The 18,414-nt window shown below is 45.9% G+C and overlaps 1 protein-coding gene across 1 annotated transcript in view; it reads left to right on the forward strand.

Moving 5' to 3' along the window:
* The first annotated feature begins 2,615 nt into the window (after positions 1 to 2,615).
* Cpm (carboxypeptidase M) overlaps positions 2,616 to 18,414 on the forward strand; it is a 51,509-nt gene continuing 35,710 nt past the window's right edge. Inside the window, exons 1-2 of the mRNA XM_021175295.3 lie at positions 2,616 to 2,639; positions 2,833 to 2,995. Coding sequence (XP_021030954.1) covers positions 2,836 to 2,995 — 160 coding nt within the window. The 5' untranslated portion in view covers positions 2,616 to 2,639; positions 2,833 to 2,835. The remainder of the gene's footprint in view (positions 2,640 to 2,832; positions 2,996 to 18,414) is intronic.

An 18,414-nucleotide genomic window follows, 5' to 3' on the forward strand; every position in this document is an offset into this window, starting at 1 on the left:
GGGAGAAAAGTTGCCTCTGAAACCATAAATCTGAGTTTTTCCCCTCTATCCAGCTTATGTTTATTCTTCTGCAACCTTCTCTCTCTTCCTCTCTTCTTCTCTCTTCCTCTCTCTTCTCTCTTCCTCTCTCCCTCTCTCTTCCTCTCTTCCTCTCTTCCTCTCCTCCTCTCCTCCTCTCCTCCTCTCCTCCTCTCTTCCTCTCCAGCAGTGCATCTCACACCCGAATGTAGGACGGATCTCTGGAACTCTATTAAGGCTTGCAATGGGATGAGAGAACCAGAATTTTTGCATGCTCCAGGTGACATCACTGTCCTTAGATCACACTTAAGGTCACTAGTGCTAAACCTTCAGGACCCCAGCCCTCTGATTCCCTACTCAGTCCTTCTTGCCACATGTCAACCTCCAGGGCAGCAAGTGCAACTTCTTCTCACCCCTTCGTTTTCTCGGAATACGGTGGGCAATCCATCTCAGCACTGACAAAGCCACCATCTCCCAGTCTCCAGCCACAGAGCCACTCACTACAGCAGTGGCCCTCAACCTTCTCAATGCTGTGACCCTTTGATACAGTTCCTCACATTGTGGTGACTCCCACCCATAAAACTATTTCGTTGCTACCTCCTAACTGTAATTTTGCTACCATTGTGAAACGTAATCTGATAGGAGACCCCTGTGAAAGGATTGTTCATGGCCAACAGGTTAAGAAGTGCTGCTGTGCTCCAGGAAGTGACACCCCTTCCGTTTACTTCTGCAGCAGTCCGTGATCTCTAGTGAGACAATTCTTCATCTCGCTCATCTCCTTCCTGTCCCACATAATAACTGCATAAACTCGGTGGCTGCCCCCAAGCCACACCCCTCTCCTTTCCTTTCAGCTCTTTCAACCCATGATCGGGGGAAGGAGAAGCTCTCCCAAGCCCGTGGTGGAAGTACATTTAGCACAGCAACAGCTATGTCTGAAAATTTAAGCGCTGTGTTAAGGTTTCCCGATTGTCAGAAAATTCTCCTTAAAGATGTATTCATTAAGCTAGGTTTATTTAATAAACCCGTCATGGCTCTAACAATGTGCCTACCAACCTTATTCGAGGCGTTAGATTGACTGCCATTTTACAGAATTCTTAGTACACCTAGCACAGTGAATTCACATAGCCCTGGGATCAGAGGAAGGACTTACTGCCTGAAATCACAGGAGACCTTGAAGATCCCTCAGACCTCATAACTTTACACCATCTGTATTTGTAAGAGAGGGCAGGCAGTCCTTCACCCCAGGTTCTCCACTGTGTCCCTCCCCCCTTAAACCTCTAAAACAGTGGTTCTCAACCTTCCTAATGCTGCAACCCTTTAATACATTTCCTTATGTTGTGCTGACCCCCCCCCCCACCATAAAACCATTCCGTTGTGACTTCATTGTAATTTTGTTACTCTTATGAAACGCAAAGTAAATATCTGTTATTCAGGATACCCCTGTGAAAGTCCGTAAGTCCTCAGGGGGTCTCCACCCACAGGCTGAGAACCTCTGCTTTAAAACATTAATTCTTTTATTAGTCGTATGTATGTATTCGGTGGGGGGGGGGCGGTGCAGCAAGAATCACGTTGTGCCTGTTGAGGTCAGAGAACAGCTCAGCGGAGTCCCGAGTCCCGTCTCTCCTTCTACCTTTAGATGGCTTCTGAGACTGCAATTCCGGTAGCCAGATTCGCAGCCCAAGAATCTTAACCCTTCCAGTGATCTCTCTTACCCTCAAGGAACCTTTTAAGAAAAACCCTGTCCTTCTGTACACAGGGAAGAAAATTCCATCCCCTCAATTTGGGATGGTCCCTGCTGTCACTATTTAAAAAGAGTCTGTTCAAGATGTGTTATAACAAATCGGTAGTTTTCCGAGAGTGTGTTTGCCCCAGACCCTTGCAGGAGCCGGTGTTTCTTTAACAGTGTATGTAAATCCATGGGACAGAGACTGTGCGTGTGGTGCCCTTTAGAACATGATGGCCCCTTGTCACGAACCCACTTCTCACCAGTCACGATCTGTGTTCTCTTTAATGCAAACACAGGCCACCCCCTCCACCCAGAAAGCAGAATTTTAGGCAGAAGCACCGGAACTGGCCTGAGGACCACGGAGCAGCCACGACAGCAGCTCTGCTTTTGTCCTGCGAGTTGGTCACAAACTTAACTCTGATTCAGTCAAATGCTGTGTACTAAACACTTTTGTTGGACATGTTCCTGTACCGCACACTCGGCACACGTAAGGTTCACACACACGTTCTCTCTTGAAAGCTCCCTGGCTTCCCCAGTTGCAGCACAGGGCTGAAAGCCTGGCCCAGCTTGGACTCCAGGTGGCCCGCCCACCACCCACCATGGGCACCGTCTGCGCAGCGTTCCCGGGACCGCGGTGGCGGAGGGCAGGCCCCACGTCCAACATGGGCTCCAACAGGTCACGCCCCACCGCCCACCAGGCTCGCTCACTGTCCTCAATACCCTGCAGCGCACGTTGTCCTGGGAGCTAGGGCGGAGATCCCGCCCCACGGGGCGGGAGCGGCGCGAAGCGGGCGTGTCAGTGGGCGTGTCGTCCGGGGCCCGCCCCTCTGTCCGGGTTATAACTCCCCGGAGCGCCCGGCGCTCGCCGGCGGGCGGAGACGCGCGCCTGGTACTGGTGAGATTTGCGGAAGGGTGCTGTTGCGGGGACTCGGGCGGGCTGCGGGGCTCCGGTGGGAACACCTTCACCTGGCTCCTCCGAGGAGGGAACGTGGAGCTCAGGTGCCCCCGAGGGCGGAGAGGACTCCGGGCTGGCGATGCCTGCGCTTCTCCGGGGCGGACCCAGCTGCTCACTTCTCCTCCATCTCTAGGACATGGACCGCGCGCGCCTGTGGCTGGGGCTTCTGCTGCCCGTGGTGGCCGCCCTGGATTTCCGATATCACCACCAGGAAGGGATGGAGGCGTTCCTAAAGAGCGTGGCTCAGAACTACAGTTCGATCACGCACTTGCACAGCATCGGGAAATCTGTGAGAGGTAGGTGGCCTCCTGCGCACGTCCCTAACCCTCAACCCGCGTTCAAAAGTAAGTTGAACGACAGCGCCTGGTCCCCTGTTGGTGAGGCTCTCCAAACGCGCTCCACGCAGGTAAAGCACACCTTGCCCAGTCAGTGGTTTCCTGCTTTTGTTTGTTGGTTGATTTTTTGTTTTTGTTTTGTTTTTTCAATTTTGTTACATCTGGAGAGCGGTAAGAGGAACTGTATATATATATATATTGTCGTTTCTCTACAGAGAGTCATTGTCGCTTAGTCCTCTGTTTTATTGCCATTGGGGATCGGGAAGTAATTATCTGAGAGGTGTATCTTCGTTCCTTTTCAGGGTAAACATCTTCCTCAGTTTCCCTTTTTGTTGGTTTCCTTGCATACTGATTGTGACTGTTAACTACGGATTCCTCAGGTCATTTTAAAACTAGACAGTGCCATACTTTTGTGGAGTTCTACACATGTGTGATTAACCTGATAGCTTAAAGTTATGAGAAAATGTAGGTCTATATTTAAAGGCTGTTTTTGAAGGATACACCTGCTTGGTAGTAAGTCGCAATGAATGATCTCCTTAGCATTTGCAAATGTATCACTTAGTCTGCTTTAATTTTGAAACTATATATTCTTAGTGGAGAGAGTAGATGGGGATCCAAGAAGTTAAGGATTTTGGTCGAGTTACCTAGATGGCGATTCTATCCATCCATCTAACTAGCTAGCTAGCTAGCTCCTGGAGATAAAACTCAGGACCTCATTTGTGTTCCGCATTGTATCGTTAACCTAACCTGCTAGCCACAGAGGGTGAAGTTTTAGCCAGGACCCGCACCTGATCATTTTGGGTGGGGCAAATAAATTTAGCAGCTAGCATCATTTCCTAATCTTTTGTTACTACGCTGATTCTCACAAAAGTGGTTACCAGAAAACTTAATACCTGGCATGAAAGAGCCCTAAATTCCATGCAGTTTGGCTCAGCTGTGGAAGTTGTGTTCAAAAGTTCTGACCTGCAGTTTAGCACTGATCTCTTGACTCGACTGGAAGTCTTGTAACCACATTACTAAGCAACCAGTCACTTCTCATAACTGTTAATGTCATGGTTCAGTTCTTGTATTACAGAGAAATATTAAAAATGCAATAAAAACGGCTTTGACTGTGTAATAGACGCTTAATTTTGAAGCAGCATTGCCAGAGTTGGTGTCAGAAATCATCTAAGGGCTGGAGAGATGGCTCAGCGGTTAAGAGCACTGATTGCTCTTCTGAAGGTCCTGAGTTCAAATCCTAGCAACCACATGGTGGCTCATAGCCATCTGTAATGGGATCTGATGCCCTCTTCTGGTGTGTCTGAAGAGAGCAATAGTGTACTCATTCATTAAATGAATAAATCTTTTTTTTTTTAAAAAAGGAAATAATCTGAAATCCTCTGATCTCCACAAACCTCAACTATGGAGGTTAGTTATGCGGAAAATTATATCTTGAATTAGCATACAGATTGAATCTCTTAAAATAATTTCTCCAAGGGCTAGAGTAGAGCAAATTTAAAGGATCTAAGAAGCCAGGCAGTGGTGGTGCCTGCCTTTAATTCCAGCACTTGGGATTTCTGAGTTCGAGGCCAGCCTGGTCTACAGAGTGAGTTCCAGGACAGCCAGGGCTACACAGAGAAACCTTGTCTCGGAAAAAAAACAAACAGAAAAAGAAGGTCTAAGAATACTAATTAATATAAAAGAAATGTACATCGCAACTAACTTGCTGTTATTGTTCAATCATTTTGTAACTACCAAGGTGATGGGATGCTGTTAGTCCAAGTACCACAGGACTTGTGTGCTTTTGTGTTTTCAAACACAAGGTTCTTAGGACAGATGTATGAGACTGTCCGCCTGCGAGCCGCCTGCTCACCTGAACTCAAATCTCAGGAAGAGTGAATGAAAGCCAGTAGACGTACTTGATCTTTGTCTTTAACCTTGTATGCGCGTCAGTGGTTAAAGGATGAAGGGACTGTGGTGTAAGAAATAAAGCTGGCACCAGCAGCCAGATACTTATACTGTGAATGCATCTCTAAGTAATTACTTGGATTAGGGGAAAAAAAAAATCCCAAATCTACCGTTAGGTTCCAGGGTAGGTCAAACTGTACACCTATGATTGGCACCTGGTTGCCAAGGTATCCCTGAATTTTAGAGTGATAACTGAGGTGTAGTGATTCTTCATGGCGCTCTCTCCCCGGACATTTGCCCTCCGGTGTGAGGTATGTGTACTTAGCACATGGGGTTTACCCTGGTTGTCTTTATTTACTTTTTACCGCTATTAATATGGGCAGCCTCACCCAGATGAGGAAATAATGGCTAATTGGGCAAGCGCACCAGTGCACCTTGGGTTTTGTGAGTCTCCGTCATGTTTCCATTATTGCAGTTATGAATTTTACTTCCTTCCCCACTGCACACTACTTTATTATTTATTTTTAGGAAATATGATTTCGGACAGCTGATGAATCTTGATTTTATACTCTGATTATGTGTGTTTTGTTAGTCATTCTCCATGTTGGGACGTTGGAATACTTTCTGATACTGTTATAAATGATGATATAAATCCATCGATACATATCTTACATACATGCCTTAGTATACATGCATGCTTTGTCTACAGAATCCAAAGAGGGCATCATATCTCCCTGGAACTGGGGTTCCAACAATAGCAGCTTCCACGTGGGTGCTGGGAACTTGATGTGGGTCCTCTAGAGAAGCAGCCAGTGCTCTTAACCAGTGAGCTATCTTTCCAGCCCTGAACTTTTACTTAAAAAAAAAAATTGAAACCTACACATTTGAGCACAAATTTACTTTTTAACCTAGATTTAGACATAGTAGATGAGCCATATTTGACTCTAGGTTTTGAAGGCATCCTTAAAACTTGTTGACATGGTGTAGAAAAATCTTAGGTGAAAAACGAAAAGCAGTACCAAGTGGACCAGGGCACAATATTCACTGTCGGTGGTGTGTGTGTGTGCGTGTGTGTGTGTGTGTGTGTGTATGTGTGTGTGGATATGTGTGTGTGTATGTGTGTGTGGATATGTGTGTGTGTATGTGTGTGTGTATGTGTGTGTATGTGTGTGTGTGGATATGTGTGTGTGTATGTGTGTGTGTTCATGAATTGCATAATTTGTTGAGCACACAGACATGCCTCATCTGTCCCTTGTTATCAGGAATCCTCCTTCAGATACAAATGTATTTATAGTTAATTTCTCAGGCTTGGCCATCTGCATCTCACTAAACCAGTTTAGGACAATTGATTGGTGGGTTTTCTTTTTTTTTTTCTTTTTGTAGGAGGGTGTGTTTTGTTTTTGGTTTCCTGAAATAGGGTTTTGGCTCTGGAGTTTGTTGTTTTGTTTTGTTTTGTTTATTTTCCTTTCTTTTTTTTTTTTTAAAAGATTTATTTCTTTATTATACATAAGTATACTGTAACTGTCTTCAGTTTTTCTTGCTCTGGCCCTGCTTGCTCACTGTAGCTGTCTTCAGACACCCCAGAAGAGGGCATCAGATCTCATTACAGGTGGTTGTGAGCCATCATGTGGTTGCTGGGATTTGAATTCACATCCTTCGCCCTTCGGAAGAGCAGTCGGCACTCTTAACCGCTGAGCCATCTTTACAGCCCCTTGCTTGTTTTGTTTGTTATTTTGAGACAGGGTCTCACTGTCTGTCTGTCCTGGGTAGCCCTTGCTGTTCTGGAACAGAGCTCACTGTGTCAGGCTGGCCTTGAACTCACAGAGATTCTCCTGCCTCTGCCTCCCAAGTTCTGGAATTAAAAGCATGTGCCACCACCACCACACCCATCTTAAAACAGGGTTTTTGATTGTTTGTTTTGTTTTGAGACAGTGTTTCTCTATAGCCTTGGGTAGGCTAGAACTCACTCTGTAGACCAGGCTGACTTTAAACTCACAGCGATCTGCCTGCCTCTGCCTCTTGTGTGCTAGGATTAAAGATGTGTACCACCACTACCACCCAGTAAAACAGGGTTTTAAATGTAGCTCAGGTTGGCCTTGAACTAGCTCAGGTTGGCCTTGAACTTACTATAGAGTGAGTATACAGGCTTGCCTAAGTGGTCCTACCTCAGCTATCACAGTGATGGAGTTGTGAGAGTAGTTACAAAGTTGAGGATCTAGAAGTCAAACTTGGGTGGGCACCGTGGTTCCGAAGCCTGTGCTCAGACATTGCTGTCTTAGCTGTGAGGATGTTCACCACAGCACTGCACATAACAGGAAAGATTTACAGATAAACTCAATACCCTCTGACCATTGCCAGCTGTGGCAAAATGCTTCTCTAAAGAGACGGGAGGGATGTGTTGGGAAGAGTAGCAAACTTGAGTTTGAATCATGTGTACGCACGTGCATGTGTGAGTGCATACAGAGGCCAGAGGGCAACACTGAGTGTCTCCCTCTATTGCTTTCCACCTTATGTTTGAGACAGAGTCTTTCACTGAAGTTGGAGCTCGCCATTATTTGGCAAGACTAGCTGGCAATGAGCCTGGGGATCCTCTTGTCTCTGCCTACACAGATGGGGTTACATTTGCAAGGCACCGCACACAGCCTTTTAAAGATGATTTAAAATTGGGCCCGTGAGATGGTTTGACCGGTTAGTAACTGTGCTTACTGCCAAGCCTGACCTGACAGTTTGATTCCTGGGACTCATGTGCTGGAAGGAAAGAAACCACCTCTGTAAGTTGTCTCTTGATTTCCACTTATGTACTGTGGCATGCGTGGATTGTACACAAGTTTTAAAAGTAATAAAAAAATTTGATCTATTATTAGCTCATAATTTCTCAAAAAAATGTATATTAAGGGGAGAAACTCTAAAATACTGCTTATGATATCATCGCAGTGGCTTTTCGTTGTGGTTGAAGCATAAGGAAGAATTTATTTCTCTTGTTTGTTTCTCCAGGAACTTACTTCCACAGGTCGGCTGGAGCCTGTGCGCCTTCTCAGGTGTCCAGAAATCTCCCCAGAATTGGCTTAGATTCTTGCTCCCACAGGGCAGAGAGTGAGCTTACATTCTCTCACACTCTCCTGCCCTTGACTGTATAGGCTTAAGATAGTGGTTTCTCCTGGAGTGTTGGGAGGGGTGTGTGAGCCATGTATGTAAGATTTGGGCTCAACTGATGTTTTTCTTCACATTCTGCTCATTTTCCAAACATGCTCCCAAAAACCAATTTGCTTGAGCTCCTGTATAAAGTGATGGAAATATTGACAGATCCAGGACCGAATCTCAGAACAAACCCTGAAACCTTGGAATTTGGACTTTCACTGTCCACGTGTGTGATTTAAAATCAGCTAAACTTAGTAGGCATTTCCCTTTAAGAAATCTAACAAAACCTTGTTCTGAAACTATTTGTGGATCTTGAAAATAAGCATTTTTCAAATGTAAGAAAATGTGTTATACATCCTTTGGCTTTTTAGTATAATATTTTAAGTGGGAATTGAGACAGAGGCTATCCAAAGAGTAAAGTAGCGTCTTACCTTGCTTCATTTATAGCCAGGATCTTTTTGGTTTTCCAAGACAGGGTTTCTCTGTGTAGCCCTGGCTGTCCTGGAACTCACTCTGTAGACCAGGTGACTGTGATCAGCACACAGTCTGGGGACAGCCATCTTGAGCGTGAGACCTTGAGCTAAAGAGGATTCTCACTGAGGACAGCACCACCCCCTGGAGGTTGTTTGGGGAAAATGAAGGGAAGTTTGGATCTCAGCTCAAGACTGTGGGAGGTGGGTGAAGCATGGAACAGTCACACATGGGGAAAGATTGACCCATTCAGTTGTTAACTACTTCCATAGATGAGAGTCCTATCAAGTGTCTAAATCCAAAACAAGGTTGATGTACAAAACCTTCCCTCACAGTTTTAACTTACACTGAACTTTTCAGGAACTCGGCTGTAGATAAATTGACAGCAACTTACATTGTTTTTTGCTCTTGGCTTAATCGAGAGACATTTTCACATCCTGCCAGTCCGTGACTGACTTTCTCTTTGCCTTTGGCAGAGTCATCTCAAGAGCTTTTTATAATTTGGCATCATATTTTATATACAATAGTTTTTATTTCTCCTTTTAGTGCAGTTTGAATGTTAGATTGGTTCTCTTGAAACTATGCACAGAAATGTGTTATGAAAACATATGTGTTATACACCAGCATAGAAAAGAGGACGTTCAAATTACAGAACTCAGCAAAGTGGGGGAGAACCAGAACCAAGATAAGAACTCTGGGACACAGAGGGCTATGAACTCTCTTTCCTGGAGATAAGCTTCATTTCCTCTGGCTGGCACCAGCGTCAGCCTTACCTCCCCCCCCCCCAACCCCCTTTACCGTCATGAGGTTCTTTACAGAAATTCCAATTCCTTGGGGTTCTTTGTTTCAACAGTCTGATAGCCAAAGGGAGGGGGCCAGGTGTCTTAGAACATCATTGCTCCTGCAGGACAGTTACAGTAATATAATTTGTGGGGAACTGAGTACCATAGCCACATCCTTAGCTCAGAAGGCCCTGGAGGAAGCCAAAGGACTCTTAGCGCCTTTTGGACTGTAAACAATGTAATTGAATTATTCACCAGTTGGTATTCAGAACAATACTAGACTGGTTCTCTTCCCTCTTTTGTCCTTAATTCTCCCACACACACTGACCAGAAGGGCGTTAGGAGAGGATAACTATTTTAAAAGTCCTTTTCGGTGGGAGACACTGACTTTTGTGAGAATGTAGGAATTGTCGCGTGGGATGCACAGATTCATGTGCAGCGCGTGTGGCTGTGTCGCAGAGCTTTCTTGTATTCCAAAGGAAGATTCATTTCCACCTTGCTGATAACACCAAAGGCAGAGTCAGATTTCACAAAGGGCTTGTTCAGTTGAGGTCAATTCCTTTCATTTTCCTCTCGCTCCTTTGGAGTCAAGTGTAATAATGATAATTTACAGGTCTGCATAGTTGCCTCCAACTTGTGAGAAACAGAAAGGAAATTAGGAAATGTCTCACTCCTACCGCATAGCAAATCTTACTTGTAAAGGTTTTTAGGCAGTGGTAATATGTCCTAGCACAACACAGCTTTTGCAGAGACTTCCAGGTCTCTTATGCAGAAAGCCCCTTGACCAATTGATTCTTTTTTTTAAATTTATTTATTTTATGCATATGAGTACAGCACCAATGCCCTCTTCAGACACACACCAGAAGAGGACACCTGACCCCATTACAGATGGTTGTGAGCCACCATGTGGTTGCTGGGAATTGAACTCAGAACCTCTGGAAGAGCAGTTGGTGCTCTTAATTGCTGAGCCATCCCTCCAACTCCTGGCCAATTGATTCTTGATGGAAAGCAAGGGCCAGTCCTCTCTGTGCAGGCCCATAATAAATTAAGAATGGTTGGATAGAGTCTGCCTGGCTATCTCACACTTGCTAACAGGGCGAAGCCAACAAAAGGGAACATAAGGATTGCTCTTGATTTAAAGTCAGGGCTGGGGAGCTCTCTGTTTGTAAAGTGATTGCTGTAAAAGTCGGAGGACTTCGTAGAACCCACCAAAGCCAGGAGTGCTCCTGTGATCTCAGCACATCCATAGTGAGGGGGCAGTGGACAGTGCAAAATCCCTGGAGGTTTATGGGTCAGTTAGCTTGGCATATGCGATAGGAAACAAGAGACATCTCTCAAACAAGGTGAAAGGCAAGGACCATCATTGAAGGGTGTCCTCTGTAGTGCATACATGTCAAAACACACATACACATGCATGCACATGCACACACGCATATATACACATATACACACATACACACATGTATACACACATATATACACATATACAGACATACACACATGCACACATACATGCACACACATATACATACATATACATACAAAATGAGAAAATGAAGGAAGCAGAAGCATTGGAGTTTTTTTTTTTTTTTTTTTTCTGAGACAGGGTTTCTCTGTGTCGCCCTGGCTGTCCTGGAACTCACTCTGTAGACCAGGCTGGCCTTGAACTCAGAAATTCACCTGCCTCTGCCTCCCGAGTGCTGGGATTAAAGGTGTGCGCCACCACGCCCGGAGTTGGAGATTTGTTCTTGAAACAGAACCAGTGGCATATGCTACCAGAAGGACTGGTAATGTGAGGAAGAGAGAAAAATGAAAGATGACCCTGGAGCGCATGCTTTAACCCTGAGGCTACAGGCTTTGGCAGCTCAGAGCATTCATGTTAACTATTAAGACAGAGAAAACTAGTAGAGGCCAGTTCTGGGGTGATATCAAGAGCTCAGACACAAAGGCCAGGCGTGGTGACACATGCCTTTACTCCCAGCAGCACTTGGAAGGCAGAGCCAGGAGCATCTCTGTGAATTCAAAGCAGGCTCCATCCACATAGTGAGTTCCAGGCCAACCTGGGCTACACGGTGAGTCCCTACCTCAAACCCAAACAAAACAAGTCTCTGATTTAAACAGCTTTCTTAATCTTCAAGTCCTCAGTAGATCTTCAGCTGGGCTTCGGAGGGTGTTTATGTAAATGGCACTCAGGAGAAGTTTGGCCGTGAAAATGAACTCGGAGATCATCTACTATCGATGATATCAGCAGCCCTGAGAAGAGCGAAACTACCCTACAAGAGACTGAGGACCAAGAAAAAGCTAGAACAGAGCTGAAGGCTAGCCCAACGCTTATAGTCTGGTAGAGCCAGGAGCCAGCAAAGGAGGGGGAATGGAATCAGGATGGAGACGGGGAAGGGGTGGGGGGGGGGGGCACGGACACTAAAAGTTGAGCCACAGGACGGTGGAGGCACCCAAGGTCACATGACTTCCACCACCAGGGATTTTTAAACAGAACGCAGGAGGTACCCAGGGTCACAGGACTTCCACCGGGAATTTTCTGGAAGGAGTCTATAAGTCAAAATAAGCTCCTCCCCAAGGCTGAACGTGCAGCAAGGGCCCGGCGCAGAAGCAGCAGGCAGAGGCTATGGTGGCAAGAGAGAGAGAGAGCACAGGTTCTGCCCCCCTCAGGGACTTGTTCCCAACCAGCTGTAAACCACAGAGACACCCGAACAATCCCTCCATCCAGGGAAGCCCAACAAAGACACCTCGGAGTTCACAGTTCAGTTTGACTGTCGGCAGGAGTATAGACCTCTGAGTACCAGCTATGCACTCCATCATTGTAAACAACGCTCTTATCCTGACCCCACTGCCTTGGGGTGGGTTCAGGACACAGAAAGAACAAAACTAGCAAACAGTTCAGGACTGCAGTGTTTTGGTTCAGGGTCATTGACAAGACTGCAGGTGTTCCCAAAGACAAGCGAGAACCAAGAAAGGCAGGCGTGACTGTGACAACCATTTCCTCTCAAGGTCATGGTTAATATTAAATGTTGCTGGGAGTCAAAACTGAGAGCCATAAACTTAAGTCATATAACCCGAACTGTAGTTACTAAAATTCCATTTTTCTGTTTACAGACTGGGTTGCTTTTAGCAGTTCAGTACCTAAAATTCAGAGCCTAGAAATATGGAGGTAAAGACGTTAGATACAACCCCTGCCCTGAAAGGATTGGAAGAACAGGAGAAAAGCAAGACAGCTAGTAAACAGATATGAATAGTTCTGTGGGGGCAACAGAGGGTAACGGGAAAGAAAAGGATAGTCAGCCAGGAGCAACAGGAAAGGCAGGGCAGACCGTGGGTGTGGGGCTGAAGGAGCCATCAACCTGGAGGAACAAAAGAAGCTGGCTGTGGCCAAGGGGAGACCAGAAGGCATGTGGACTGAGGGTCTTAACCGTGTTGTCTCAGCCATCCTTGATTCATCCAAAGGAGACTCGACCATCTGGGCTTTATGCCTGAGGGGAAGGTGACCAGTGCATTTCTTAGATCGGAAAAAAATTTTTCTAGCAATTTTATAATTTAAAAGGTTATTTTCTGGGCTGGTGAGATGGCTCAGTGGGTAAGAGCACCCGACTTCTCTTCTGAAGGTCCGGAATTCAAATCCCAGCAACCACATGGTGGCTCACAACCATCCATAACGAGATCTGACTCCCTCTTCTGGAGTGTCTGAAGACAGCTACAGTGTACTTACATATAATAAATAAATTAATTTTTTAAAAACGGTTATTTTTTTAGAGTTAATTTTATCTCCCCACTCTTTGTGTGCTAGTCTTAGTGTAGAGGTCAGGGGTCAGCTTTTCAGGATTGCTTCTTTCCACCGTGTAGATCAAACTCAATTTGTTTGTTGACCCTTTCTTTATAAGAATAATATATATGCCGGGCAGTGGTGGCACATGCCTTTAATCCCAGCACTTCAGGGGCAGAGGCAAGCAGATTTCTGAGTTTGAGGCCAGCCTGGTCCACAGAATGAGTTCCAGGACAGCCAGGGCTACACAGAGAAACCCTGTCTCAACCCCTCCCCGCCAAAAAAGAAAGAAAGAATGTGTGTGTGTGTGTGTGTGTGTGTGTGTATTCATTTTCTACCAGATTAGATCTTAGTTAACAACAGGTTTGGTTCATTAGCCAAAATCTGCATTTTGGCAATTCACATATGAATCCGTTTAATCCATATTTGTTCATTCCCCCCCCCCCCCCCCCGCCGCCGCTATCTCGCAGAACCTTTCCAGGCGGATATAAAGAACAAAACCCGAGCTTCCTTTGGGTGCTTGGTAAAGGTCAGAAAAGCTTCTCAGGCAAACGGATTCCCAGAACCCCAGCCCCTGGGCAGACCTGCAGGGGGAAGAGGAATCCCACGTGACGCAGGAGGAATCCCACGTGACAGAGGCTGGAAACGTCGCTTGCTTACATAGCTGGTCCATGCTAGTGCCGAGACTGAGGTCTGACCAGCAATACAAGAGGCAGTTCCCACCTTGAGTGCCAGAGACGAGGCTGCCCTTCTGTGAACTGTCCAGGAGGAGGATTTATCCCAGGGCATCTTAGCGTCCACAGAATCTTAATCCGCTCTGACTGGAAAATACAGTTAGGGATGTTTTTGTCATTGTGCCCTTTATTTTTGAAAACAAAATGTCCAAAGAACGGCGGTTATGTACGGAAAAGACTTTTGACTCCTGTAACTTCTCGCTAAAATTGGAGATATTCGTGGTCCCCAAGGAACTGCTTCCATCGGACATTCCATTCTTTGCCCTTGGGAAATGACGTCCGTAGGAATAAAATGGATATGTGATGGTTAGCAACGAGACTGGCCTGCTTTGCTAAATGCTGAGTGTGTGCGAGAGCTTAAATCCTCACTCTTGCGAATGAGATACTGCCATGCCCATTTTTCCAGACGAGAAACTGAGGCTAAGGGAAAGTGACTTAGGGTACAGATAGGAGTCATGTCAGGATTTAGAGCCCCAAACCCAGTTTTCAAATAGGTCTTTAGGACCTGGAGGCTTCCATAGAGGTGAGCTGGACTCCTTCCTAGATGAGGAGACAGGAGCCTGTAGGGACCCTCTCCCAAAGCCAGATTAGCTCAGCTTATCTGTCTACCTTGGGTTTCCATCTGAGACCTTACTGAGATATTGGCTCCACTCCTGCGCTGAGTATCTTGAAAAAATACTGCATTGACTTGGCATCTTTGCTATCAGGAGCAAACTGGTCATGTACTATCCTATCAACAAGTTACTGAGTGGGAACACTCTGGAGGGTGCCCAAGTGATATGAGTCCCTGTGCTTTGAGACTTAGCATTCTAAATGAGACAAGTACCTGTGACACTTTTTTTTTTTTTTTTTTTTTGGTTTTTTGAGACAGGGTTTCTCTGTATAGCCCTTGGCTGTCCTGGAACTCACTTTGTAGACCAGGCTGGCCTAGAACTCAGAAATCTGTCTGCCTCTGCCTCCCGAGTGCTGGGATTAAAGGCGTTCGCCACCACACCTGGCGTACCTGTGACACTTAACAAGGTCCGGAGCCCCCGGACTTGGTCAAGACAAGAGGGTTGAAAACACTGAATGTAGCCTTATACCTAGCCAAATAACGTTACTTGAGAGATCACCTGGGATCGTTAGGCCAAAGATCCTGTGCTCACCCACTTGACCCCCTCTCTCTAGCTGCCTGCACTCAGGGGCCTCTTCTCTCAACTGAGCTTCTGGTGTAGACAAGTCATGGGGAGGGACAAGGTGGAATAGGGAAGGGAGTGAGAGCCACCAGGAACCAGTGGCATCCAGATACTATGAATTCTGGTCCCTGGGGCAAGGCCAGCGCTCAAGTCAAAAGCAATCTGATAGACAGGACAAAGGCTACAATACCTTCCCAATTTGGGAGACGATACTAGTGCAGTGCTGGCGTGTAGGAGCCCCTCTGCATCCTGGAAAGGGGGTTTCCGTTCACACAAGTAGCAACGTTCTCATCACTGTGGGGGTGGCGTTAGCTGGAGGGAGAAAGCTTTGCCCTGTGTACTGAAGGTGGGGACAAGAGCAAGTTAAGAGAAAAATGTAAGATAACCTCTTGCTGACCAAACACTGAGGCTTAGAGGGGTCAAGGACATGGCCCACAGAATCAACTAACGAACAACTGCTCACAGAGATCAGGTATCCTGCATGTGTCTGACCTTGGTCCTCTGTGTACGTGTTATGGTTGTGTAGCTTGGTGTTCTTGTGGGGCTCCTAACAATAACCACTGTGAAGCCTGCCCCTTCCCCTGGTCTTGGTCAGCAGATAACCAATCTCATTATTCTAAACTGCTCTGTAATTACTCTGCTCTGTGATTTCTATCATGAGCTATTTAACTATCCCACAGTGCTGAGCATTCAGATTGTTTACAGCTCTTAGATATTTCAGATGGATGCTGTGATGGGGACCTTTGAACAAGCATGGGTGCTCCTTAATGTCACAGGGTGGGCATCTCTAAATTAGAAACCCTGTGCATGCATTGTACACTCACTTGGTAGATCCTTGATGTAAGGACATGCGCTTGTGCTCTGAGCACAATGTGAGCATGTACATTTGTCCCACATCCTAACTAACACTTGAACCTTTCCCCATTTTAGGAATAAAAATCCCTCCACTTTAAAATGCCGTTTTTATGACTGAAATTGAGAGTGGGTGAGTTTTCTCATTATCCAGCAACAGGACATGCGCAGTTACTACCCTTGAGGACCTAGCCTTCAGTCTGTTGCCTGTGTCCATTTTCTTGTGATTTCCCTCATTTGTGTACTAACCTGTAGGCTTTCTTCCGCCCTCTGTAACAAATGCAGCAGATATTTTCATCTATTCTGTGGCTTGTCTACTGGATTTTGTTTTGTAATATTTTTTGCCCTGTGTAGGCTTTCTGACTTGCAGAAGGTCCCGTTCAGCAGGCTTTTTCTGTAAGCTATTACCTTCCGTGTATCGTTTTAAGAAGTCACCTTCACCCCAAGGTCATAAACATAGTCCGGTGTTTTTATAGCTTCGTTTTACTGCCTAAGTCCATCTGGAATCTCTTAGCGTGGTGTGTCAGCAGATTTCACATCCCATAGCATATACTTATATGAATGTTCACATTCTCAAGTATCTGTGACTTTCATACACAGAAAGAACCATCAGGAGTTTGAAAAGAAATGCAAGAAACGGTGTCTAGGAGAGAGAAAGGATAAGGCATGCTGTCTGGGGGGAGAAGAGGGGAAAGGATGGGGTATGAGGCTGTGGTCTAAGCAGTAGATTGAGGTTGTAATGGCTCCAGGCTTTCAGTCCATCACCTGGACAAAGGTGAACTTGAGATAATACCCTATTCGAAAAAATATCCCAGCCCTGGTTAACTCTGTCTGCTTCCATTCATTCTGCCTGGAAAAAGCAAGACCTGTGAGAGTCTTTAAACATGTTAGCTGATATTTTCTTTAGATTCTAGAAAGATAGTGTCCTGTAGCAGAAGCATGAATAACAAGCGGACAGGAGCTGGATGGGTGATGCTCTAAAGGTGGTTGAGTCCGACTCTCATTTGCCCAACCACCCTTCCTTTCTTCCTCTGACATTGGACGCTGTGACCCTCAGTGTCTGTGACACTGAGTTTGGAGGCCCTGGTCAATCTATACAACCAACAAATTTGCTCAGCGCTGCGTGTGCCAGGCCCTTGGAACGTTAGCTCCGTCAACCTCTTTTTCTTAACACGCAAGTTAAATTTATTTTCTTAAAATGGACACTTGTATACATTAAATAGGCAAAGTGTAAATTTTCGGGTCTTGGCGTATTACACTAATTCTGCCTCTCAAGTCGGGCATGGTGGTGCATGCCTTTAATCCCAGCACTTGGGAGGCAGAGGCAGGCGGATTTCTGAGTTCGAGGTCAGCCTGGTCTACAAAGTGAGTTCCAGGACAGCCCCAGGGCTATACAGAGAAACCCTGTCTCGAAACACCCCCCCCCCAAAAAAAAAATCCCTCTCAAAGGCAGATTAGAAATTTCGTTTCTCCGGGATATATTTTGAATTATCAGTTTTTAAAATTTATTCCTAGAGAATTTCAAACATGAAATACGATCATTCCCATTCGCCTCGAGTACCTCCAACATATCCCTCCTCCACAACCAACTTAATAAAATCAATTAACCCACGCAGCTGCTGCTGACTGAAACTACCACCCAGCTGCTTGCCCCTGACTAGACACAGGGCCGGGTAAGCAGAGAACCCTCTGAGAAAGACTGAGCCCACATTACAGAATATCTGTTCAAGTATCATTTCACTCATGCTTTGAAAGGTAATTGCATCACAGTGCAGAAGCCCTACATAAAAATGCCTGCAAGCGGATTTCTTGGACTCCTCTTCATGCCAACCCATGAGAGATGTTTTAAGACCTCCCCATCTTTCAAACACAAGCCAGGTCTGACAATTCTATCGGATTGTGTTAGAGAGAATCAAGCGTGTACGGCTATCACATTGGCCTTCATCCACTTGCCTCCCTCACATTACACGTAAATGCAAAAGCTGTGGTGGGACTGCTTCTCAGTCTTCCCTCCGGGCCTCTTCATGACTCTTCATGCCCACTTAGATGCATGTTGGATGGATGGTGGCTTGAATAATACCTTATCTCTGTTTTTTTTTTTTTAGAGCTGGTCTCTTTCTGCATGATGCTTGGGTGTGTCTCCATGTATCTCAGTTAGGGTTTGACTACTGTGTACAGACACCATGACCAAGGCAAATCTTATAAGGACAACATTTACTTGGGGCTGGCTTACAGGTTCAGAGGTTCAGTCCAGTATCATCAAGGCAAGAACATGGCAGCATCCAGGCAGGCATGGTGCAAGAGGAGCTGAGAGTTCTACATCTTCACCTGAAGGCTGCTAGCAGAATACTGACTTCTAGGCAGCTAGGATGAGGGTCTTAAAGCCCACACCCACAGTGACACACCTACTCCAACAAGGCCACACCTCCTAATAGTGCTATTCCCTGAGCCGAGCATATACAAACCATCACAACAGGCATTGCTCTATTAGGAATGCAGTTGGGGACCACTGCTAACTTGGAGAGCCACGAGAAAACCCCAACAGATCCTCCTGCCTGCCCCT

This window comes from Mus caroli, unplaced genomic scaffold (genome assembly GCF_978045245.1).
Source record: "Mus caroli unplaced genomic scaffold, Mus_caroli_1 scaffold_9, whole genome shotgun sequence".
Taxonomy (NCBI): domain Eukaryota; kingdom Metazoa; phylum Chordata; class Mammalia; order Rodentia; family Muridae; genus Mus; species Mus caroli.